Source organism: Emydura macquarii, unplaced genomic scaffold, assembly GCF_026122565.2.
Source record: "Emydura macquarii macquarii isolate MOO-44397 ecotype Brisbane River unplaced genomic scaffold, CSIRO-AGI_Emac_v2 contig_306, whole genome shotgun sequence".
In the NCBI taxonomy this organism is placed as follows: domain Eukaryota; kingdom Metazoa; phylum Chordata; order Testudines; family Chelidae; genus Emydura; species Emydura macquarii.
In genome coordinates, this window is record NW_027130443.1 from 1,276,614 (window position 1) to 1,300,283 (window position 23,670).

A 23,670-nucleotide genomic window follows, 5' to 3' on the forward strand; every position below is an offset into this window, starting at 1 on the left:
TGGGTTCCTCAGTGAGAATTTGCCCTTAAGGTGTCTGCCATGATGTCACTGCATGCTAGCAGCTCTGCCATTGGACCACAAAAATGATGTCACCAGCCACCGTTCTGACCGAGCACAGCCCCCAGCATGACAACTGCACAAGATGATGTCATTGCACTGTGCTGTCGACGTGTGTCCTGTGATGTCATTGGTGGGGACAAGGTGACGTCACCAGGTGTACCTGTGACACTGCATGTCACACCAGGATGTCACAGCAGGAGGCCATGATGTCACTGTGTAGGACCATGATGTCATCCCCTCATAGCCGGGAATGGTGACAACCCTGTGTTCCGCCATGACGCTGAGGGGGGAGGGTGCTCGCGGAGGGTGCTCGCGGAGGGAGATGGGCTCATGACATCACATCTTCACCCTACGATGATGTCAGCTCCACCCACAATCTCCCCCATCCCGTTCTAGCCTCCACACCCCCCTTGGAGAGAACCCAGGCATCCTGGCTCCCAGTCCCCGCTGCTCTAACCTCTAGCCCCCACTCCCTTCCCAGAAATGGAAAGAGAACCCAGGCGTCCTGGCTCCCAGCCCCCCCACTGTTCCCCACCAGCCCCCTAGAGAGATGGGGGGAATAAAAAGCACAGACATGAAATGTAATCCTTCCTTTACTGGGTGATTTGGGGCGGCTTGAACACAGTAACCCGGGTTCTTAGCTGGGGGGCCGCCCCAGAAAACAGGGCTTAATAATTTAGGGGGGGTGGGGGTCACAATAGAGACAGGGGCTGAGGGGGACAGGGAAGCTCAGGGGGGCTCCCTGCCCTGCCCCCCACGTGGTCCTCGGCTCTGGGCGGGGGGGTGTTTGGGAGTAGGCTGGGCGCGCCGATTCCCCGCTAGGCCGAAGCTCCATTGCAGTCATGGTCCCCGTCATGGTGCCCCTCGCTGTGGGGCTGGCGCCTGGCAAAGGTGCCCTTGACCGACCCCTCCACGGCGGCTTTCAGCTGCGGGGGGGAAGAAGTAGCACGTCAGTGAGGGGCTCCACCTTCTCCTCGCCCCTCCCGATCTCCCAGGGGAGCCTCCCGCCCCCCCATTTGACCGACAACCCCCACGTGCCACCCCAGATCCTTCCTCACCCCACAAATCCCCCCTGAGCCTCACATGACCTGACACCCCCACATCCTCCCTGAGCCCAATCCCCATGGACCTACCCCCCCCCCGTGACCCCTATGTTTTCCCTCGCTCCACTGGGATCCCTGGCCCCCATGGGTTCCCAAGCCCTGTCACAACCCACACGATCCCCTAACGCTCGTGATCTCCTATGAACCCCGGCCCCACCCCCTGGCCTCCCCTCCATCGCTCCCGCCCCCCCAGCCCTCACCTCTCGGAGGCTCACCACCCCGACCAGCCGCCCCACGTTGGTGACATAGGCCGTGTGCAGGCCCAGAAGATTGAAGAGGTCATAGCACTGGGGGGGCAGAGAAATGGGGGGGAGCACACGGGGGTCAAACCGAGGGGGTGGTTCTGGGGGGACGGATCAGGGTCAGGGAGGGTTGGGGCTCAGGGGTCAGTGTGGCCGGACGGGCACGCAGCAGTGGGGGGAATTATCTGGACTTTTGGGAAACCAGACCATAATTATATGCAAATGAGATCCACGCCATTGCATATGCTAATTTATCTCCATGCCCACCTCTCCCAGCATATGCAGCTGTCCTGTTCCCTCATTACACATGCAAATTTATGCCAAGCTCATGGCCTATAAATAAGCACTTCCCGCCCCCTCGGAACATATGCAAACACGCCCACGTCGCCCTCATTGCATATGCAAATTTCCCTGCAGCCACCTTCCACCCTTATTGCATATGCAAATTTACCCAAATCTCCTCCCACTCTAATTGCATATGCAAATCAATATGGACACCAGCAGGATGGGCGGGGCCAAGCGGGGCTGGTGGGGCGGGGCCAATCGGGGGTCGGTGGGGAGGGCGGCACTCACCTCATAGAGGGTCTCCTTCTCCAGCAGGCGGTAGGGGGCCGGGTCGATGGGCAGCGCTTCCAGCGGGGCCGGCTCCTGCAGCTGCTGGCACTCCCACTCCTCCACCTGCAGCCGGGCACCGCAGGCTGGGACCGACAGATGGACGGACAGACACACGGGCCCCCCGCCAACCTTTGTGCCCACCCCGCCCAGACCCGGGTGCCATCAGCTGCCCCACAGCATCCTCTTTGTGCTAGTCGCTGGGGCAAAGCATGCTGGGAGCGCCCCAGGAAGTGCCTGGGGTGGGAAACTGCCCCCCGTCCGCAACCCAAGAGCCTGGCCCCCCCATCTGCACCCCAAAAGCCTGGCCCCCCCCCAGTCTGCACCCCGGTACCCTGGGAGAACCCCTATGGGGGGGATATAAAACATACCCCCCCCAGCTCTTCCACTGCCCTGCAGATTCGAGGGGGGATCACATCCCCCTACACAGGTACTTGGGGAGGCCACACAGAAAGGCGGCCCCGCCCCCAACCTACCAAGTGACGCACGTCCTTCATCTTGACAGACAGCTGGGCACCTCGCTCCTGGGGGGGGGGATGCAGATCAGCTCCCAGAGCATCGCGGGGGGGAGACAGTTCTTCTGAGCCCCCCTCCACAATCCACGGGCTCCCCCTCCCTGCTCCCCACCCCGCATCCCGCAGTGAGGGCGCCTCTCCCCTCCTGTCCCATCTGCTCAGCCCCGTCCCCCACCCAGTGCATCAATACAAGGGACCCCCCAACGCTCCCAGGCATCCTCCCAAACAGGGCCCCCCCATCCTAGGCCCCCCACTCAGCACCTCCTCCTCCAAAGACAGCCCCTCGCCTGGCTCGGTGGACCCCCTCGACGTTTCTGGAAGAGAGACACAAGGGGTGGGGGAAGGTCAGATGCCCCCCCCCCCAGCCTCAAGTGGTTCCCCCCCCAATCCCACCGGGCCAGACCCTGCGTTGTCCCTGCCACCCCCCCATCCTGCTCACCTGGCTTCTCTGGGGTCTCCGAATCTCTATTTTCACCCAGGGCCTGGAACAGAAACAGTCAGACTCTGGGGCGGGGTGACTGGTTATACAGGGACCCCCAGCCTGGCGCTGAGATGCAACCACTTCTGGGGCGGAGTGGCTGGTTATACGGGGACCCCTGGCCTAGCACTGAAATGCAGCCAGCTCTGGGGCGGAGCAGCTGGTTATACAAGGATCCCTCCCGTGGGCCTGAGATGCGGCCACCTCTGGGGTGGGGCGGCTGGCTATCCAGGGACCTCCTGCCCGGTGACCAGATGCGGCCAGCTCTGGGGTGGAGCAGCTGGTTATACGGGGACCCCTTGCCCAGTGCCAAGATGCGGCCATCTCTGGGGCTGAGTGGCTGGTTATATAAGGATTCCTCCCCTGGGCCTGAGATGCAGCCACCTCTGGGGCAGGGCGGCTGGTTATACGGGGACCTCCCGCTCGGTGCCAAGATGCAGCCACCACTGGGGCAGGGTGCGGGGCCGGCCCCACTCACCGGCTGGGTGCCGTGGCTGGCCTCGGACTGGCAGAGCAGATACTGGAACCGCTTCTCCGCGCTCAGCTGCTCCGACAGCAGCTTGGCGAGATGCTTCCTCCGCACGGAGCCCAGCAGGATCCTGGACTCTGCAAAGACGCGGGGGCAGGAGTGGGGCCGGGGCCTTTCCCCTCGGCGGGGTCCCAGCTCCCCTCGGGTCCCAGGGGGGCAGAGGCTGGCTGGTCGGGGGGCAGACGGGCCCCATACTCACCATGGGAGTCCACCAGGGGGAATTGTTTGAGAGCCGAGCCTTTGAGCAGGCCCCGCACGTCCCTGTAGCGGCAGCCGCGGGGCAGGTACTGGAGATCCCTCACCATGAAATCCTCTGCGCAGATGTCGTGCGCCCTGTGATGGAGGGGGGGGGATTAAAGCCAGGCAGAGAACCCAGGAGTCCCCTTCCCTCCCCCACCCACCAGCCCCCACTCCCCACCAGAGCCAGGCAGAGAACCCAGGCGTCCTGGCTCCCAGCCCCCTGCTCTAACCACTAGCCCCCACTCCCCTCTCAGAGCCTGGCAGAGAACCCAGGAGTCCCGGCTCCCAGCCCCCCCCCCCACCCAGCAGGAACCCCGGCGTCCCAGCTCCCAGGTCCTGCCCCCGCCCGGCAGGGAACCCCGGCATCCGGCTGACCGGCTCTCGCCCCCGCGGAGCTTGGGCAGGTAGGGCAGCTGCTTGAGGATGACGAGGCCGTCGAAGAAGCTGGGCTGGCACCGCTGGCTCAGCGCGTTGGCCACCAGCACGGCAAGCAGTACGGGCAGCACGTGCGACATCTGCCCCGTCAGCTCGAAGACCAGCAGCGCCGTGGAGAGCGTGTGGGTCACTGCGCCCGAGTACGCCGCCGCGCCTGGGGGGGGGGGGACCTCAGCCAGGGGGGGACGGCGGGCGGGCCCAGCCGCCCCCCCCAGCCCCTCGGTTCCCCTCTCCCATTCCCTGTGCCCCCGCTTGTCCCCCTGTGCCCCTCCCGCCCTCCTGTCCCCCAGGTCCCCCCCATTCCTCCTACCCATCATGCCCCCCGGCCCCTCCCACTGTGCCCCCCTGTGCCCCTCCTGCCCCCCTGTTCTTCCCACCCGCCGCGCCCCCCCCCGGTCATGCCCGCTGCACCCCCCAGCCCCTCCCACCCCCCTGTGCTCCTGGCTGCCGCACACCCTGTTTCCTCCATCCACCGTGCCCCCAGCCCCTCCCGCCCTGCCTGCTGCGCTCCCCCTGCCCCCCAAGTCCCCAGCCCCGCCCCTCCCTGCCGGGTCTCCTACCAGCCAGGGCGTAGGCCGCGGGGCTGATGGCGATGTGGAGACCTTCCGACACGATGCCCTCGGGGAAAAGCTTGGCCATGATCTCCCCATACAGCCGGCCCAGCCCCGCTCCTGTGGGCACAGAGTTGCCCCGCCCCACGGGGTTAGATGGGGGGGACCCCCCCGGCCAGACACCCCCCTCCACTGATCAGCCCCTACCAACCCGTAACCCACGATCCTGGGATGTGGGGGGGGCAGGGCCCGGATGCCTGGGTTCTCTCCCTGGCTGTGGGAGGGGAGGGCAGGCTAGTGGTTAGAGCAGGGGGGAGGGCTGGAGCCCGGATACCTGGGTTCTCTCCTCGGCTGTGGGAGGGGGGTCTGGAGGTTAGAGCAGAGGGGGCTGGGGGCCCGGATGCCTGGGTTCTCTCCTCGGCTGTGGGAGGGGGGTCTGGAGGTTAGAGCAGGGGGGGTTGGGGGCCCGGATACCTGGGTTCTCACCGTAGACGAAGACGGGCAGGAAATAGCCCGCCGGGACCAACATGGTCGTTGCAAGAAGCAACATGAAAAACTGCAAAGGGACAAGTGCGAGCGAATGAAAAACACCCACTGGGCTCCTGCCCCCCTCCAGCCTCCCCTGTCCCCCCCCCACTCAGCCCCACCCAGAGCCCACCCCAGCCACCAGGGGGCACCGTAGCCCAGATGCAGCCCCCCCACCCAGCCCATCCCCCAACCTTGGTGAGGAGGAAGAAGCTGAGCATCTCTAGGGCGGAGAGCTGGGGGTGGTTCCACTGGAGCCAGGGGTCCCGGTAGGAGGTGTGGGGGGGCTGCCGGCTGGCGTTGAGCCCCCCAGCTCCGCCCGCCCCCAGGTGCAGTTGTTGAAGAAGGTTTCCAGCAGCTCCTTCATGGTCAGCTGGGGGGCAGAGCAGGGGTCGGGTGAGATGGGGGGAGGGAGGATCCCGGGGGTGGGGCAGGAGGGCGGGGGGGTTACTCACCCGGGCCCCCAGGTACTGCCCCAGCCCGTGGGGGTAGGTGATGCTCGCCAGCAGCAGGGTCACCAAGCCGGCGTAGATGATTTTGCTGAGGGTGGGGGGAGGAAAACGGGGGAGTCGGTCAATGAAAGGGGGGGGCGGAGGTCAGGGGGGGCAAAGCAAGAGGAGATGGGAGGGCTGGGCACGGGAGGGGCCTGGTGCTGGGATTGGGGGTCGGGGAAGTTGGGGGGGCCTCAAGGGTCAGTGGCTCAGGAAGTATCAGGGACCCTGTGGGGCAGGAAGGGGGCGCTGTGGGGTGGGGGGCCCATGGGGCAGGGGAGCTGGGGGGAGACTCACTTGCGGCCCAGCAGGCGCTGGGAGGCACTGGGGAGTTGGGAGCAGCATGAGGGGCACTGGGGACTTGGGGGGCGAAGTGGGGGGGCCCCGTGGGGCAGGAGATCGGGGGGCCACTCACTTGCGGCCCAGCAGGCGCTGGGGGCGCGGGCGGCCCAGAAGCAGAAGCAGGTTGCGGTGGCAGAAGAGGTAGAGGCAGCAGAGAGCCCCGCACAGCAGCCTGCAGGGGGGACACGGGCAGCGCGAACCCAGGCATCCGGGGCCCCCCAACCCCCTCCCGGAGCCCAGAGAGAACCCAGGTGTCCGAGGCCCCGCCCGTCCCGGAGCCCAGAGAGAACCCAGGTGTCCGAGGCCCCGCCCCCCTCCCGGAGCCCAGAGAGAACCCAGGTGTCCGAGGCCCCGCCCCCCTCCCGGAGCCCAGAGAGAACCCAGGTGTCCGAGGCCCCGCCACCCTCCTGGAGCCCAGAGAGAACCCAGGTGTCCGAGGCCCCGCCCCCTCCCGGAGCCCAGAGAGAACCCAGGTGTCCGAGGCCCCGCCCCCCTCCCGGAGCCCAGAGAGAACCCAGGTGTCCGAGGCCCCGCCCCCCTCCCCGAGCCCAGAGAGAACCCAGGTGTCCGGGCTCCTCGCCTTTTCCTGCCACTCTGACCCCTGCCCGCTCTCCGTGCGCTGGGGCGGGACTGGGGGGGAGGTTGGAGGGCCAGGGGGGCATTGGGGGGAGTCAGGGGTGTCAAGGGGGTCGGAGGGTGTTGGGGTGTGTTGAGGAGGTCTGGGGGGGGTCGAGGGTGTTGGGGGGTCACGGGGCGTCAGGCAGAGCTGGAGGGTGCTGGGGATGTGTCAAGGGTGTGTCAAGGGGGCCGGGGGGGCATTGGGGGTCCCCGGGAGAGTCGGGAGGTGCGGGGGGCCCCACTCACCCCAGCAGGGCGAAGGACAGCAACTCGGGCAGGTCGAAGGGGAATTCGACGCGCCAGCTGGTGCTGAATAGCACGGCCACCGTCTCTGGGGCGGGGAGGGGAGGTGGGTTATTAAGGGGGGCAGGGTCTCCCCGTCTGTGCCCCCCAAGCCCCATCCTGCTCTCGAAGCCCCCCCAGGCCCCGTTATCCTGGCCCCCGTCCCCCCACCCACCCGTGGCCCTTTCCCCAGCCCCCTGCCGACGCCCGCACCCCACAGCTCCCCCTTTCCCAGCCCCCCATCACTCCAGACCTCACGCTGCCCCCCAACTCTGCCCTACCCCATTTCCCACGAGTCTCCCTCATGCCCTCCGCCCCCTGCAGCCTGGCCCCGCCCCCTTAGCCCCGCCCCGTCCCATAGCCCCATCCCCGTAGCCCCCCACCCCTCCCTGAAGCCCTACCCCCGTGGCCCCGTAGCCTCGCCCCACCCCGTACCGCTCTCGCCGTGCAGCAGGGGCAGCAGGCGGAAGGTGAGGGCGGCGCAGGTGGCGGCGAAGAAGCCACGCCAATAATCCCGCACGGCGAAGTGGGAGCCGGTCGTCTCCACGCAGAACAGTACCCCTGGGGGGTGGGGGCGGGGGTCAGCCGGGAACAGGACCTCCCGGCGCCCCCCCCGGCCTCCCCCCGCGAGCGCCTCGCCGTCACTCACCCCCCACGGGGGCCACGAAGCAGCAGGCCACTCCCACGGCCGCTCCCGCCAGCAACATCTCGTACTTGCGGGCCTTGTTCTGGGGGGCAGAGATGGGGGGGGGGTAAGAGGCAGCGGGGGAGGGGCTGGGGGGGAGAATACGGGGGAGGGGCCGGACTCACCTCCCTGGAGCCGGCGACTCGCACCATGACCCGGCCCAGCTGCGTGGCCAGGATTGTGGCCATGTGCACGAAGGGGCCCTGGGGAGAGATTCGGGATCACCATGGCAACACCTCCGGCAACACCCTGCCACTCCTGGCAACCACCCGGCAACCCCCACATCGCCCAGCAACGCCCTACTGCTCCCGGCAACCGCCTGGCAACCCCCCGCACCACTCAGCAACCCGGCAACCCCAGCATTGCTTGGCAACCCGGCAACCCCCGCACCGCCTGGCAACCCCTGTACTGCCTGGCAACTCCCTCACTGCCCAGCAAAACCCTGCCGCTCCCAGCAACCACCCGCCAACCCCCGCACTGCCCGGCAACCCCAGTACCACCCGGTAACACCCCCAGTGCCCGGCAACCTGGCAACCTCAGTTCCACCCAGCAACACCCGCACTGCCCAACAACTACCTGGCAACTGCCACAGCGCCCGGCAACCCAACCCCTGCTTCGCCTGGCAACCCCCGCACTGCCCAGCAACTGCCTGGCAACCCCTGCACTGCCCAGCAACCCAACAACCCCACACCGCCCGGCAACTGTGTGGCAACCCCCGCACCACCCGACAACCCAACAACCCCACACCGCCCGGCAACTGTGTGGCAACCCCCGCACCACCCGACAACCCAACAACCCCCACTTCGCCTGGCAACACCTGCACTGCCTGGCAACTGCCTAGCAACCCTGCACCACCCGGCAACACGGCAACCCCTGAATCGGCTGGCAACCCAGCAACACCTGCACTGCCCGGCAACCGCTTGGCAAGCCCCCAGCGACCCCCACAAAACCGCCTGACAACCTAACAACCCCTACACACCCGGCAACCCCCCGGCAACCCCTGCACAACCCAACAACCCCCGGCCACGTGCCCCCCCACAAAACAATGACACAGTCAATCACCCCCTGCACCCAACACCCCCATATCCCCAGCCCCACCCCCCACCTCCAGACCTCCCCGACTCTCCCCAACAGCCCCCCGGTGCCCACTCACCACTTTGCCCAGGAAGACGGTGCTGCCGGCGCCCAGGGTGCAGATCACCCCAACCAGCTTGGCCAGGAAGGTGCGGAGGGTGAAGAACTCGCTGAGCACCACGCCCCGGAGCGCCACCTTCAGCTCGGGGATCCCGGAGCCTGGGGGGGGGGGAACGCGTCACAGCCCCCCCGCCCCAGGGTTACACAGGGCTGCGCTCAGGGACCCCCCCTCCAGAGATCTCGGGAGACTGCACTCAAGGGACCCCCCCTCCCCGCTCCCAGGGATCTCCATGTTCACACCCTCCCAGGGATCTCCATGTTCACACCCCATCATGGCCCACCCCTTCCCACGGGGATCTCGGAGGCCTGCGCTGAAGGGGACCCAGATTTCAGAACCCCTCCCCCCTCCCCCAGGGCTCTTGGGGGGGCTGCATTGGAGGGGACCCAGATTTCAGAGCCCCCCAAACCCCACCCCTGCCCCAGGGCTCTCGGGGGGGCTGAGTTGGAGGGGACCCTGATGTTGGATCTCGGGGGGCTGGGGCTTACCGGCGGCCTGCGGCGAGATGTACTTGGCCACCCCGGCCGACACCACCATGAGCGCCACGTGGTAGAGAACCCAGGAGAAATATTGCAGGTGGCGGTGCCCCTCCAGCGCGTCGAACACCCACAGGTTAGCTGGCGGGGGACGGGGGGGCGGTCAGTGCGGGGTGCCCTGGCCACGATCCCCCTCCTGGCACCGCCCTGGGACCAGCCACCCTCCCCCGGTTCTCCCCGACCCTGTGGGCGGCTCTATGGGGCGCTGGGGGGGGGGGTGATGGGGATGAGAAGTTGGGGGGGGCACCTCTCTGGAACTTGGAGATGATGACGTCGAGGCCGAAGCTGATGGTCGCCATGGAGATGCCCAGGAGGAAGAGGAAGATCCAGTCTTCACCCAGCTTCAGGATCTGGGACCGGACGGCCAGACCCAGTGCTGCAAGAGAGACAGACGGAGGGTGGGAGGGTGCCCCTCAGCCCCGACCCGCAGCCCTCTGCCAGCCCAGCCCTGCCCCCCCAGCTCTGCCGGTGCCCCTCAGCGCCGACCCACAGCCCCCTTGCTGCAGAAAGATTTTAGCGGCCTGGAGCATTTGCTGTGGGATCTTCCCCCGCCCGTTCCTGGCCTGTGCCCCCCGGATCCGGAGCAGGCTGGCGGGACTCTATCTCGTCCAGGTCCAGAAAGGTCTTGAGGCAGCAGCTGTCCTTGACCCCGGGCAAGAACTCGCTGATGAGAGGAGGTGGGGGGGGGACCCAAACCCCAGCCGGTCCCAGCCTGACCCAGCCCTGACAGGCGTCAGCCTGGACACCCAGCCCTGTTTACACCCCAAACAGAGACTGTAACAAAGAGATTCCCTCCCGACCCACAGCCGTGGGCTCCCTCTTCCACCACCTCTGCCGGTGCCCCTCGCTCCCGACCCGCAGCCCCTGCCAGCCTGGCCCTGCCCCCCAGCTCTGCCGGTGCCCCTCGCTCCCGACCCGCAGCCCCCTTACGTTTCAGCGCCTGTGCCACTCTTTCCACACACTTGCACCCTAATGGCTGCCGGTTGCTGCCGAACAGCTGCTGATACGACTGCCCCAGCAGCTTGCTGTCCAGATGCTGCCCCTCGGGGCCCGGCCCCCCAGCCCCAGCCCCTTCCTTGGGCTCCCTCTCCCTACAATTGCACAGCCCCATGCCCCAGCCCGGCTCCACTGATGACTGGCCCAGCACCCAGCCCGGTCCCCTGTGGTTTATAGCCCCATTAGGGCTGCCCCACCCTGGGGGGAGCGGAACAAGCTGACTGGAGCTGGGGCCACCGGTCTGGGCCGGGTGAAGACAGGCTGGGGGGGAGAGGGGGAGAGACAGAGTGTGTGATAGATAGATAGCCAGACAGACAGATAGATAGCCAGACAGATAGAGGGGGTGTAGGGGGATGGACAGATGGATGTGTGTGTACAGGGATAAGTGGACGGACTGGCGTATGGGGGACGGACGGACGGACGGACGGACGGACAGAAGGTGTTTCTGGACACGCAGTGGGCGGTTGGACCCATGTCGGTCCCAGGGTGTCAGAGAGACGAGGTGGGTGAGGTAACAAAGATCTTTCACAGGACCCATGTCTGTTGGCCTGGGGACAGACAGACAGGACGATTCTCTGCCAAGGGCACCTGCTCCACTCCGGTCTGGCCTGGGCAGGGGGCAGGGGTCGGGGGCTGGTGCCTGGGTGGGTCTGGGTTTTGCAAAGCTCCAGGGCAAAGGGGGAGGCTCCACCCAGAATCGTCCCCCCTCCCCAGCCCCACCCTGCTGTTGTGACAACAAACCCAGGGGAGGAGCTGCATCCCCCACCAGCCGTCTGGAGCCTGTGGCAGGCACCAACTCTTCCCCTGGGGCACCGGTGCTGGGGGGCTGGGAGCCAGGACTCCCGAGTTCTTTCCCCAGCTCTGGGAGGGCAGTGGGGGCTGGTGGGTCAGAGCCTGGGGGCTGGGAGTCAGGACGCCTGGGTTCTCCCCCCAGCTCCAAGTCTCTGAGTGATGGATTAAGCCGGGCCGGGGGGCCGGAGGATGAGGCTGGTTCAAGGCGACCTCTGGCTCCTGGGAATAATGAAAGGCGTCAACAGGTGGAAAAATAAACTGCTCCTGAAACCTCCAGATGGATCAGTCCTGGGGGGGTTGGAAACTGCCCCGCCCACACACACACACTTTATAGGGTGGAAAGAATGTCAAGCCCCCACCCCAGCCCTGGAATTCCCCCGGGGGGAGGGGGAGGATGGACAGACAGACGCTGCCCTGGCCTCAGGGGATGAAATAGTCCGGGGGGGAGGGCCAGGGGGCGACAGCTCCAGTCCCTTTGCACCCTTGGGGCCCCTGGCTCCCACCTCCCCGGGCCCCCCATATTTCCCAACCCCCTCCCCCATCTCCCCTAACCCCTGGGGCACCCACCTCCCTTTGGCCCCCCATTTCACCCAGCCTTCTCCCCCAACCCTCCAGGCCCCCCATCTCACCCTAACCCCTGGACACCCCCCAACTTCTTCAAGGTTCCCCCTCCTAACCCCCGGAATCCCCCTCCCCCCAACCTCTGGGGCCCATATCTCCCCCTAGCCTCCCGGGGCGGGCTCCCCCCGCATTCTCCCCTTAGTTCCTCCTCCGGGCCCCCCATCACCCACTGACACCCCCCACCGCATCTTCCCTAAGCCTCGCGGGCTCCCCTGAACCCAGCCGTGCGCGCTCCCGTGGGGGAATGTATGAACGTTCCACGCGCGCTCCCGGCCGGGTGTGCGAACGTTCCATCCAGGCGCGCTCCGGAGCGGGAAGGGGGCGGAGGCGGAAGTGGAAACGGAAGCGGCTGCTCGGCCTGCGCTGGGGACACCGGGAGGTGAGGGGGGGCAACGATGAGGGGACCCTCAGTGGGGTGGGGATGAAGGGGCGCCAGGGCGGGGGGATCGTTAGGGGGCGCCATGGGGGAGCGGAAGGGGAGGGGTATCCTCGTGGGGCTGGGGGGTGTCGGGGCTGGGGGGATTTGGGGGATGTCAGGGCTGAGGGGTGATCAGGGGGATGTTAGAGCTGGGGGAGCGGTGGGGGGCAGGGGGGCGATTGGGAGGGCTGGGGGATGTTAGAGCTGGGGGGCGATCTGGGGGGGAGCGGTGGGGGGCAGGGGGCAATTGGGGGGCTGCCAGGCGGGCAAGTGGCGTGGGAGGCAGGATCCGGCGGGCGCCGGGTGGGCAGCAGGCCCCTGACTCCCCCCTCTCGCCCCTCCCCTGCAGGGCCATGGCGGAGCCGGCGGCCCCAGCGGTGGAGCTGGCCCTGCGGCGGCGGCTGCCCCCCCGGCTGCCCCGGCGGCGGGGCGACGTCTATGTGAACATGCAGACGGATTTCAAGGCCCAGCTGAGCCGGTGCCAGAAGCTGCTGGGCCCCGGCGGGGGCTGCACCGAGATCTGCATCCACGGCCTGGGCCTGGCCATCAACCGGGCCATCAACATCGCCCTGCAGCTGCAGGCGGGCGGCGCCGGCACCCTGCGCCTGGAGGCCAACACCTCCACCGTCCAGCTGGCCGACGGGCTGGAGCCACCCGACCACGCCGCTGACACCGCCCACGCACCCCTCTCCCGGGCCCGCAACAACTCCGCCATCCACATCCGGGTGCGCCGGGCGCCGGACCCCTGAGCCCCACAGCTGCCCAGCCCACGGTGCCGCCTTGGGTCCCGGAGCCACCCACCCGCCCGCCCCTCCCTTGGCACCGGAGCCAGAGCCGGCCCCCCGCCCGGGCATCCCTGGCTGGCTGCAGGAGGCCTTTGGCTCTCTGTCGGGGGGCCGACTTGACCTTTAACCGCTTGTGGACCCCCCCATCTGCCGCCCCCCTTCCCCGCACTGGAGCCCAGATGGAAGGGACGCTGGAGACCAAGGGGACGCCAGTGGGGGGAGCGGGGGAAAGGGGCCCCCCGGCTCGTGTCCCGACCGTTGGATGGAATAATAAAAGCGCCATGGGGCTGCGTCGCTGCCGGATGAGCCCCCTGTGTGACATCACTTGGGGAGGGTGACCTGGCCAGCTGTGGGGGGCAGGGAGGATGGGGTGGGGCCAGGCTCATCCTTCCCAGGTCCCGTTTCTGCTGACCCCCCGACCTCACCACCTCCCATCCTGGGAGGCGTGAAACCCCCGTGTCCTTCTGGGGCAGGGCATGAACCCTGCTGACAGCAGGTGGCTGCATCTCAGCACCCAGCGAGGGGTTCCCTGTATAACCAGCCGCCCCACCCCAGAGGTGGCTGCATCTCGGTGCTGGAAAGGGTCCCTGGATCAACGCCAGCTCTATTCCACCAGCCCCACCCTCCCCTCCCAGAGCTGAGGAGAGAACCCAGGAGTCCTGGCTCCCCAGGTAGCCACGCTGGTTGCCCGCAGGAGCCAGTCACACCTGGCTCTGGCCCGGTTCTGTCTGTCTGTCCCTGGGCCTGCTCATGGGAGCCTCTCAGCGGCCTGCTGCAGGGGGATGCATTTTTGGCACCCGAAGCGGGGCCGTGGGCCCTGTGCCAGGGCTCCGGCCAGGCACCCCATGTGGCTCAGGGCGTGTGCTGGCTCCCAAGGGCTTGGGGCCCTAGAGCGGGACCCTGGCTGTCCCTGTGCTTGCCCTTTGCCCCCCCAGCGGGTGCATGACCAGCCCTGGCGCCGGGGGCCCCGGCTGTGTTTGCCGAAGGCTCCGGGATCGATTGCTCCCTGCCGCTCGGCACGTATGAGAGCCTCTGTCATCCTTGGCCTGGGCCCAGCGCGGGCCAGCAGCCTCCTCCCAGGTGGCTGGGGGGGGCCCTCCCGTCAGCCGACACCCCTAGGCCTGAGAGGAATCCAGCCAGGACGCCTGGGTTCTCTCCCCGGCTGTGGGAGGGGAGGGGGGAGTCTGGAGGGTCAGAGCAGGGGGGGCTGGGAAGCCAGGACTCCTGGGTTCTCTCCCAGCCGGGGAGAGGGGTCCGATGGGTCCACCCCAATCAATATTTGTGGATCACTGCTTCCCCAGCCCCTCTAGCTGGCCCCGGGGGTGGGCACTGGGATATAAGGAGCTAAACTGGGGGGGGTCCATAGAGGGCGCTCACCCCTTCCCCGCCATTCCGATATCGTGCCTCGGAGCATCCCCAGCCATCCGCACCCTGCTGGGAATTTCCCATCCTGCCCTGAGCTGTCAGGCACAGATCTGTGCCCATTACACAGCCGCCTCACCCCAGAGGTGGCCGCATCTCGGTGCCGGGCGAGGGGTCCCTGTGTAACCAGCCGCCTCACCCCAGAGGTGGCCGCATCTCAGCACCAGGCAAGGGATCCCCACATCACTGGCCGCCCCACCTCAGAGGTGGCTGCATCTCAGCACCAGGCATGGGGGCCCTGTATAACTGGCCGCCACCCCCCCCCCACCCCAGAGGTGGCTGCATCGCAGCGCCAGGCGAGGGCTCACGCACCCCGTCAGGGTGACAGACAGCTGGAGCCGCCGGCCCGCCTCAGAGTCTCTCGGACAAGCACGTCTGCATTGTTAGCAGCTTCCTCCTGCCTGGGGATGATGGAAAATGAAGCGGCCGGTCCCTGCGGCAGCTCCAGGCAGCCCGACGCCAGTGCGGGCCTGGCTGCTCGAAGCCCAGCTCGCAGATGCTCCCCTGGGCAGGGCCGGCCGGAGATCGGCCCCTGTGGGGACCCCCAGCCCCGGCCTACGTGTTCACATCCTGGCAGGGGAAGACGGGTCACCTTAAACCAGGGCCTGGGAGTCCGGGAGCATCCACCAGCACGTGGTCAGGAACCCAGGCGTCCTGCCTCCAGCCCCCCCACGCCTCTGACCCACCAGAGACCTCCCCTCCCAGCACTGGGGAGAGAATCCAGGAGTCCAATCTATAGTCACCCCCCTGCGCCCCCAGCTCCGCCGGTGCCCCTCACTCCTGACCCGCAGCCCCTGCCACCCCAGCCCTGTCCCCCCCAGCTCCGCCGGTGCCCCTCACTCCTGACCCGCAGCCCCTGCCACCCCGGCCCTGTCCCCCCCAGCTCCGCCGGTGCCCCTCACTCCTGACCCGCAGCCCCTGCCGCCCCGGCCCTGGCCCCCCCAGCTCTGCCGGTGCCCCTCACTCCGGCCCTGCGGCCCCGCCCTGCGGGACAGTCCAGCAGCCAGACAGGGTATCTGTGCCAGAGGCTGCTCGGCAGCACTTCAGGGTTGTGTTTTCACATGCCCCAGAGCTGGGAACAAAGAGCCGGTGCCAGGGGCATCTGCCAGCAACGGCAGAGATAGTGAGAGATTGGCCCCCCTGCCCGCCCACCCAGAACCCTGCGGGCAGAGAACCCAGGAGTCCTGGCTCCCCCCCCCCCTCTAACCACTAGACCCCACTGCCCTCCCAGAGCCAGGGAGAGAACCCAGGCGTCCTGGCTCCCAGCCCTCCCCGCACCTAGACCATGCTCCTGGGTTCCCAGTTCTGTGTGAGAGGGCAGTGGGGTCTGATGGTTAGAGCGGGGGGGGGGCGGCTGGGAGCCAGGACGCCTGGGTTCCATCCCCGCTCTGGCAAACCACATCCTACGTCCTGCACCCAGCGCGGCCCGGACCCTGCGCCCAGCTGGACAGACGCTGTCGCTCTGCCTGGCTTGCCGGGGTGGGGCAGTGCAGCCTTGCCCTGCTGACCTGCGGCGCCCGCGTGGCGGCTGCCCAGGAGCCGACGTGCGACGGCCGGCGTGGCCTTTTCCTCGAAGACGCTGCCGCGGCGTGCGCCTGAGGAAACCCCCCGGTTTCCTGCCCCCCCCCCCCCCCCGCCCCCGTTCTCTAAAGCGCCCGGCTGGCCGCACGGCCCCGGCGCATTCCTGCAGCCGGCCGGACGCACGGGCCCCCGCGACCTCGGGAAGCAGAGTTCGGATCAAACATTAACTCCCAGCTCCGCCGGCCAGAGCCGCCAGGCCGTCCAGGACAGTGCAGAGAGCCGGCAGCCGACGGGGGGCCGGGGGGCACCCAGATCTGGGCCAGGGATGCCCCCGTCGGAGTAGCCGGGGGCCGTGGGGGGGGGGTTCCTGCAGCCGAGCCGGGCCGCGGGCTCGTCGGGGGCGGCTGGGAGCCCATGGGCCCCGCTAGGCTGTGAGGCGATGCGGCGAGGCGATGGGGACGCCTGGTGAGTAGTCCACGTGGGTAGAAGCCGGGGGGGGCCTGGAGGGAGCACCGGACACCTGGGTCCTGACCTGCAGCGAGGGAGGGGGGGGGCCTGGCGGGAGCACCGGACACCTGGGTCCCGACCTGCTGCGAGGGAGAGGGGGGGCCTGGCGGGAGCACCGGACGCCTGGGTCCCATCCCGCAGCAAGGGAGAGGGGGAAGGGGGGGTGGAGGTGCAGGAGGTTACCTAAAGCTGCACCCCACCCACCCCAGAGACAGAGCAATGGGGGCAGGTCCCACATCCCACCACCCCCACCCCACCAGCGCCTCCTAGAGGGGGCTGGCCCTGCGCCCCGGTCCCAGGGCTCAGGGTCTGATATGACCGAGTTGGAGACTGGCCTCCCAGGCAACTGCAAGTGACCCAGCAGCAGAGACAGGGAGGGAACCCAGGCGTCCTGGCTTCCAGCCCCCCCACTTTGACCCACCAGACCCCCCTCCCCTCCCAGAGCTGGGCAGAGAACCCAGGCGTCCGACTTCACCCAACGTGGCCGTAAAGGTTGTAAATTCCCCCCATGTGGCCACCTGCAACAGCATCTGTGCAGCGCACTGGAGCGGGGGGCGGGAGTTTGGGGGCGGCCGTGGGGCTGGATAGCAGGGGGCCGTGTCTGGAGATGGCTGGAGGGGCCAGCTGGCAAGAGGTGGGGCTGGAAGGGTGTGGGGAAGGGTGAGGACTGTACGCCAGTGTTTCGTCCCCTCTGGGTCCTGCCCCTAGCTCTGCCCCACGGCTGCACAGGCGGGATCTGGGCACAGACCCTGGGGCGCAGTTTTGTATCATGCCCAGTACGGGCAGTGCCCATTGGATCAGCTGGGAGAGGCCAAGGAGCCGGGCCCCACGCGCCAACATCTGACCGGTCCCACACCTCGGCACAGCTGTAGCGTGCGGGAAGCGACCGGCGCACGCCAAGGGGGGGTGAGGAACGGGCTGCCGGGAAAGCGGAGCGGCCGGAGATGTTGCAGGCCAGCGGGGCGCTCCCAAGCGGCCCATGGTTGAGAATGGGCCCCTCTGCCCCACACGTCGGAGGCTCCCGGGTCCGACGAGCAGAGGAAAGATCCGGGGGGGGAAACGCAGTCGGCGAGAGGCTGGAAAAGCTCCACGCGCTCGATGTGAGAGCGGCCAAGTTCTCCCACGGCGCGAAGCTGCAACCGGCGGCGTCGGACGCTGCTCCCGGCCCACACGAGGCCGCCTGCCCCCCGGCTGCTTCGTTATCCAGGCCCATCCACTCGGAGCGGCTCTTTCGCCGGTCCGGCCGACGCTCTGCCTCGTAACACACCTCCCAGACACGGCCGTCGGCTCCTCCCGGGTCAGGGGGACAAAGACGCGGCAAGAGACCCGCGGCGCAAAGCGGCAGCGAGCCGCGGTTCAGGCACCACGACCGGCGAGGAACGGTTGAAAGACTCGGGCCTGCTGGAGAAGAGGCGACTGCGGGGGGCTGAGCAGAGCGGGAAGGTTGTTAGAAAGAGGCTGGCGATTGGCTTTTCTCCACCAGGGTCAGACGTGAAGGAACCGGCTCCTTTCTGGGGGGAGGAAACGGAGGTAGGAGATGTGGGGAAACTCCTGAGCTCCAAGGAGAGTTTGGCTCCCGAGGGACGGTGCGAAATCCCCAGCACTGCAGGTTTTTAAGGACAAGCCTCGTGACGTGGCGGGAATGTTTCTGTCAGGCCAACCCCGTGCCTCAGTTTCCCCCATGGCTGCCTGGGGAGGAAACTTGTTTGCTCTTGGGGTGGATTAAGAAACATGGGGCAGGGGGAGGTGTCGTCTGGGTGGAGAAAACAGGGCCGTTAAGGAACCAGCTGAAACTGAACTCGAATCAAGGCGGGGGCCAGAGATCGGCTGCGGGGGGCACGAACTCGGCGGGGCCCCGCTCGGAGGACAAAGGGCTGAGCCATGACCAAGACGACACGGAGCCAGATGGGGCAGATCCATCCCACAAGCTGACCGGACAAAACCGGGCTGGGAACAAGATGCCAATTTTTCACGGGGATGGGAATTTAGCAAAGGCCGGGCGGGGGACGGGGGCGGATTCTCCATCGCCGGCACTTTACAGAGCCACGCCGGGTGTTTGGGGAATGGTTCGGCTCCGGTTGAGACGGGGTCCCAGCGGCACCGGAGCATTTCAGAGCTGCCACCCATCCCCAGCCTTCGCCGCGCCGACTTCGCTGCAGAACAAGCCGGCCTAGGAGTCAGGCGGGAAATCGTGCAGGGAGCCCTGCCGTGGAGGCGGCCGCTATCTCCTGCCTGCCGTTTGGGATGGAAAAACATACAGCGCCAGGCGCAGGAGAAGGGAGGAAAGCCGCTAATTCAAACTTACCACCCCCGGGTAGGAAATCCACACTGAGACGGCCGCTCGGCACCTCTGCCGTTGCTAAAATCCGTCTCGTCCTCGACCGAGCCGGGTCCCCGCCCGGGTGCGCGAATCGAGATAAGGACGGACGATGTTGGGTTCTGCCGGAGGGCGCAGAGGAGGCAGGTCGACCAGGCCGAGCCAAGAGATCTAGGAGCCGGGGGTCAGGCCTGGGGGAGGCCAGAAGAGGAAGATGGAAATTCGCTCGGGAAAAGTGCTGGGTTCGATCGGCCTCGACCTGGGGCCACCCCAGAGGCACGGGGACAATTTCCCCGCCAGAAGGACTCGCCGAGCGGGCAGCGCGGGTAGTCGGGAACTAGCCCAGACACCGGGGCAGGCAGGCAGGTGGCCGAACAGAAAGCCCCGTTGGGCGTGAAAGTTGAGGGGGCCCTCCGGGCGCGGGCCGTGGGCTGAGGTCCGAATCGAGCGCTGGAGGGTGGTGGGGAGTTTCCTAGGGGAGCTGCACGAGCAGCAGTTTGGGGGGGGCTGACTGACGGCCTCCGCCCCGCGGATGAGCCAGGGCGGGGGTTTTTCCGCTGTGAGCTGGTGCATTTCGCAGGCGCCTGTCCCCGCGCCAGCCAGTCTCACAAACCTCCCCTCCCACCCCGCCAGGGCGCTGCACGTCGCTGTTGTTACTGCTGGGACTCGCCGCGCTGACGCGCCCCTCCCCGCTGCGCCCCGTGTGCGACGCCAGAGTCATGGAGAAATTCATCAAGGAGGCCGGAGACGCTGAGCACGCCATGGTACGTCCCCGCCCGCGTCCCACCCCGGCGCCTGGCCAGAGCTCCCTGGATAGCCAGCCACCCCGCCTCAGAGCTGGCCACATCTCAGCGCCGGGTGAGGGGTCCCGGGATAACCAGCCGTCCCGCCCCAGAGGTGGCTGCATCTCACCACTGGGTGAGGGGGTCTCTGTATAACCAGCCGCCCCGCCCCAGAGGTGGCCACATCTCAGCACCAGGTGAGGGGCCCCATGTAACCAGCCACCCCGCCCCAGAAGTGGCTGCATCGTGGCGCCAGGCGAGGTCCCAGATAACCAGCCACCCCGCCTCAGAGGTGGCTGCATCTCAGCACCGGGAGAGAGGTCTCTGTATAACCAGCCACCCACCCCAGAGGTGGCTGCATCACGGCGCCGGGCGAGGCCCCAGATACCCAGCTCTGTGTCTCAGGCCGGCCCGTCTCTTTACAGGGTGACTGCACAAATTCTTGCAACTTCACTGAGGTTCTCGTGGTGCCCGACACAAAGGTTAATTTTAACGAGTGGAAGAAAATGGACGTGAGTCTGATCCAGGGCCGGGGGGGTGGGTTTGATCGGGGGGGGCAGCAGGGTTCATGGGTCCAATCCGGGGGGGGGAGGGGCCCATGGACCCGATCGGGGTGGCGCCGGCCAGGACATGCTCCTGACACTTGCCTCCCCCCCCCAGAAGCAGACGCAGGCGGCGGAGGTGTGGGGGGGGCAGGCCCTGCTCTCGGCCGCCCTGCTCCGGGCGCGGGACCTGGTGCCCGACCCCTCCCTGGCCCAGCAGCTCAGCCGCACCTACAGCAACCTGCGCAGCGTCAGCCAGCTCCTGCGCAGCCACGACGCCCAGGTGAGGGGCCCCGGGGCCGGGCCGGGCAGCGCTGGGGGGCAGCATGCAGGGCATGGGGGGTGGACGGATGGACGAAGGGGCGGATAGATAGACAGATGGATGGACGGAGGGGTGTGGGGGGATAGACGGATGGATGGAGGGGCGTGTGGGGGGATGGATGGATGGACGGACAGAGGAGCATGGGGGGATAGATGAACAGGCAGATGGATGCAAGGGTGTGGGGAGACAGGGCGACAGAGGCATGAACAGGTGCGATGGATGCCCTTAGGCCCCGCCCACTGACCACGCCCCCTTCCCCAGGTGGAGCCAGACCCGCCCCCTGCCCCGCCCCCCACCCTCGGGGTTCGGACCCTGCCCAAACTCCTCAGCATCCACTCCAACTTCCTGCGGGGACGGGTGAAGCTGTTCCTGACGGACGCCTGCCAGACAGACGCCGGGTGAGGGACTCCCGCCGGCCCCGCCCACCACAGCACTCCGCGCCCCTCCCCCCCGGAATCCTCCGGGCGACGGATGATTGACAGGTGCCAATCATCATGCCCGGCCCTGCCCCCATCCCTGACTTTGGACTGGAGCCACGTGCAAGGCACCAGCAGCCTCCGGAACCTCGGCGAGTGATTGACAGCTGCCAATCACCCCAGCTGAGAGGAGAAACGAATGATTGACAGCTGTCCGTCCGCCACGGCCAGGCCCCAGCCTGGGGCAGCAGTGCAGCTCAATGGGCCGGGCACGGAGGGACACGGGTCGCCGGCTCATCAGGGTCCAGGCCCGTCACCCCGCTAACGAGTCGGGCCCCGCCTCGGCCGTGATTGGCAGCCGCCTGTCAGCGCCTGGATCCACTGGAAACGGGCCCAGCAATGGACAGCTGGGCCAGGCGCGGGGTCCCCGGGTAACCAGCTGTCCCGCCCCAGAGCTGGGCGCATCTCGGCACCGGGAGAGGGGTCCCTGGATAACCAGCCGCCCTGCCCCAGAGGTGGCTGCATCTCGGTGCCAGGCAAGGGGTACCCGGGTAACCGGCCGCCCCACCCCAGAGGTGGGCGCATCTTGGCGCTGGGCGAGTGGTTCCTGGATGACCAGCTGCCACGCCCCAGAGGTGGCTGCATCTCAGTGCCAGGCGAGGGATCCCTGTGTAACCAGCTGCCCCGCCCCAGAGCTGGCCGTATCTTGGCGTCCCTGGACAGGGGGACCCGGCCTCGCGGCAGGCGCTGCTGGGTCACGGGCGGCCGGCAATCCCCGGCCCGTGAACGTCTCCCACCCAGCTGGACGCGGCGCCAGGGGCCAAGGCTCGGAGGGGCCGACGCGCGGGGACCCCCAGGGGCTGCGGCTGCAGAGTCTATATTTGATATATTAAGTTAAGTTGGAAACACGCCTGTGTCTCTCTCCTCTCTGCCGGGGCGCGGGGGCCTGGCCTGTGTGGGGTGCACCGGCTCCACGGTGGGGGTCGGGATGGGGACCCTGTAGGAATGCTGCAGGTGGGCAGGGAGGCAGCGTTTGCCTGGCCGGTCACCGGGCTCCCGGCCACGGAGAGCCAGGATACCTGGGTTCTTTCCCCAGCTGGGGGAGGGGCTGGTGGGTTAGAGCAGGGGGGCTGGGAGCCAGGACGCCTGGGTTCTCTCCCCGGCTGGGGGAGGGGCTGGTGGGTTAGAGCAGGGGGGGCTGGGAGCCAGGACGCCTGGGTTCTCTCTCTTGGACCCCATGTTTGGCCCAGTGCCGGTTTCAATTACCTCCACACACACAGGACGAAAGCTAAGAAACTGGGGGTAAGGGTGGGATTTGTGGGGGGGCAAGAAACTGCCGAGACCCAGGATTCACCTGCTCCCCCAAACTACACAGGGGACCCCTGGGCCTTTGGGAACGGGGGAGGGGAAAATCTATGGGGAGTTTGACGTGGGCCCCCCCCCCCCCGTTCCCAGGCTCAGGGAATATCCAACCTGGCTGGGTGTGTGGGTGGCCGCGGGACCCCAGCCCTGTTTGTTGTTGGCAGGGCAGAGCCCAGATAAGGGCAGCAGGGCCCAGACTTGGTGGCACCTGTGGGGGGGAGGGGCGGGGCCTTCTGGGAAACCCGTCCCCTTTTCCTCTGGCTCCGCCCCTCTCCACGCTTGTCCCCCTGAACCCTGATGTGTGGCACCATAAGGGCCGGACACCCGCTGCTCGGCCAGCCCGAAGAATGGGGCGCCAAGTGCCCCCCACACGCCCCAGGGCTGGGCGCATCTCGGCGTCAGACCAGGGGGCCCCGTGTAACTGGCCGCCCCGCCCCAGAGCTGGGCGCATCTCGGTGCCGGACCAGGGGTCCCCATGTAACCGTCCGCCCCCGCGCAGAGCTGGCCACATCTCTGCCCTCAGCTGGGGACAGAGGCTGCCGCGCTCGGTGCTGGCCACTGACGGGGAACGGGGACGACAGCCGGAAACATCACGTCCCTCAGCCCCCTCGATTCGGCAGCACAGAGCCCAAAAGTACCCCCCAGCCGGCCCCCCTGCCCCATAACCTGCCCCCCCAGCCGGCCCCCCTGCCCCATAACCTGCCCCCCCAGCCAGCCCCCCTGCCTCATAACCTGCCCCCCCAGCCAGTCCCCTGCCCCGTTACCGGCCCTCCAGCCAGCCCCCTGGCCCATTCCCTGCCCCCCAGCCCCTTGCTCCATTCCCTGCCCCCAAGTCAGCCCTTTGCCCCGTTACCGGCCCCCAGCCAGCCTCCTGCCCCGTTACTGGTCCCCCAGTAAGCCCGCTGCCCCAGCCATCCCCCTCTGGCCTCTCAGCCAGCCCCCTGCCCCATAACCTGCCCCCTCAGCCAGCCCCCCTGCCCCATTCCCTGACCCCCAGCCAGCCCTCTGCCCTGTTACCAGCCTCCCAGCCAACCCTCTGCCCCATTCCCTGCCCCCCAGCCAGCCCCCTGCCCCGTTACCGGCCCCCCAGCCAGTCCCCTGGCCCATTCCCTGCCCCCCAGCCCCTTGCTCCATTCCCTGCCCCCAAGTCAGCCCTTTGCCCCGTTACCGGCCCCCAGCCAGCCTCCTGCCCCGTTACTGGTCCCCCAGTAAGCCCGCTGCCCCAGCCATCCCCCTCTGGCCTCTCAGCCAGCCCCCCTGCCCCATTCCCTGACCCCCAGCCAGCCCTCTGCCCTGGGACCAGCCTCCCAGCCAACCCTCTGCCCCATTCCCTGCCCCCCAGCCAGCCTCCTGCCCCGTTACCGGCCCCCAGCCAGTCCCCTGGCCCATTCCCTGCCCCCCAGCCCCTTGCTCCATTCCCTGCCCCCAAGT

At 67.9% G+C, this 23,670-nt stretch overlaps 3 protein-coding genes across 3 annotated transcripts; 2 read left to right on the forward strand and 1 right to left on the reverse strand.

The window, feature by feature from the left end:
- Positions 1-647: 647 nt before the first annotated feature.
- On the reverse strand, positions 648-11,777 carry LOC137158322 (chloride channel protein ClC-Kb-like). Its single transcript, XM_067556105.1, is given in 23 exon segments — positions 648-986; positions 1,364-1,450; positions 1,979-2,083; positions 2,494-2,541; positions 2,794-2,846; positions 2,972-3,014; positions 3,489-3,616; positions 3,739-3,872; positions 4,155-4,368; positions 4,775-4,885; positions 5,252-5,321; positions 5,485-5,558; positions 5,561-5,663; positions 5,746-5,830; positions 6,197-6,295; positions 6,988-7,072; positions 7,459-7,584; positions 7,673-7,751; positions 7,834-7,911; positions 8,862-9,001; positions 9,389-9,517; positions 9,684-9,812; positions 10,367-11,777. Coding segments are annotated over 23 exon segments (2,832 nt in total). The 5' UTR covers positions 10,971-11,777; the 3' UTR covers positions 648-878.
- A 319-nt stretch (positions 11,778-12,096) lies between these two features.
- POP7 (POP7 homolog, ribonuclease P/MRP subunit) lies at positions 12,097-14,072 on the forward strand. Its single transcript, XM_067556398.1, has 2 exons — positions 12,097-12,224; positions 12,613-14,072. The coding sequence occupies exon 2, from the start codon at positions 12,617-12,619 to the stop codon at positions 13,010-13,012; it is 396 nt and encodes a 131-aa protein (XP_067412499.1). The 5' UTR covers positions 12,097-12,224; positions 12,613-12,616; the 3' UTR covers positions 13,013-14,072.
- Positions 14,073-17,487: 3,415 nt separating this feature from the next.
- EPO (erythropoietin) lies at positions 17,488-21,774 on the forward strand. Its single transcript, XM_067561813.1, has 5 exons — positions 17,488-17,735; positions 19,396-19,579; positions 20,023-20,109; positions 20,258-20,422; positions 20,723-21,774. The coding sequence occupies exons 1-5, from the start codon at positions 17,488-17,490 to the stop codon at positions 20,861-20,863; spliced, it is 825 nt and encodes a 274-aa protein (XP_067417914.1). The 3' UTR covers positions 20,864-21,774.
- The last annotated feature ends 1,896 nt before the right edge of the window (positions 21,775-23,670 follow it).

Excerpts from the sequence above, each read along its gene's own strand:
- POP7 (XM_067556398.1), top strand. The coding sequence starts at position 12,617 with ATGGCGGAGCCGGCGGCCCCAGCGGTGGAGCTGGCCCTGCGGCGGCGG.
- EPO (XM_067561813.1), top strand. The coding sequence starts at position 17,488 with ATGGGCCCCTCTGCCCCACACGTCGGAGGCTCCCGGGTCCGACGAGCA. Across the intron at positions 17,736-19,395 it reads TCGGAGCGGCTCTTTCGCCG|GCGCCTGTCCCCGCGCCAGC; the intron begins GTCCGGCCGACG and ends TGCATTTCGCAG. Across the intron at positions 20,423-20,722 it reads TGCGCAGCCACGACGCCCAG|GTGGAGCCAGACCCGCCCCC; the intron begins GTGAGGGGCCCC and ends CCCCTTCCCCAG.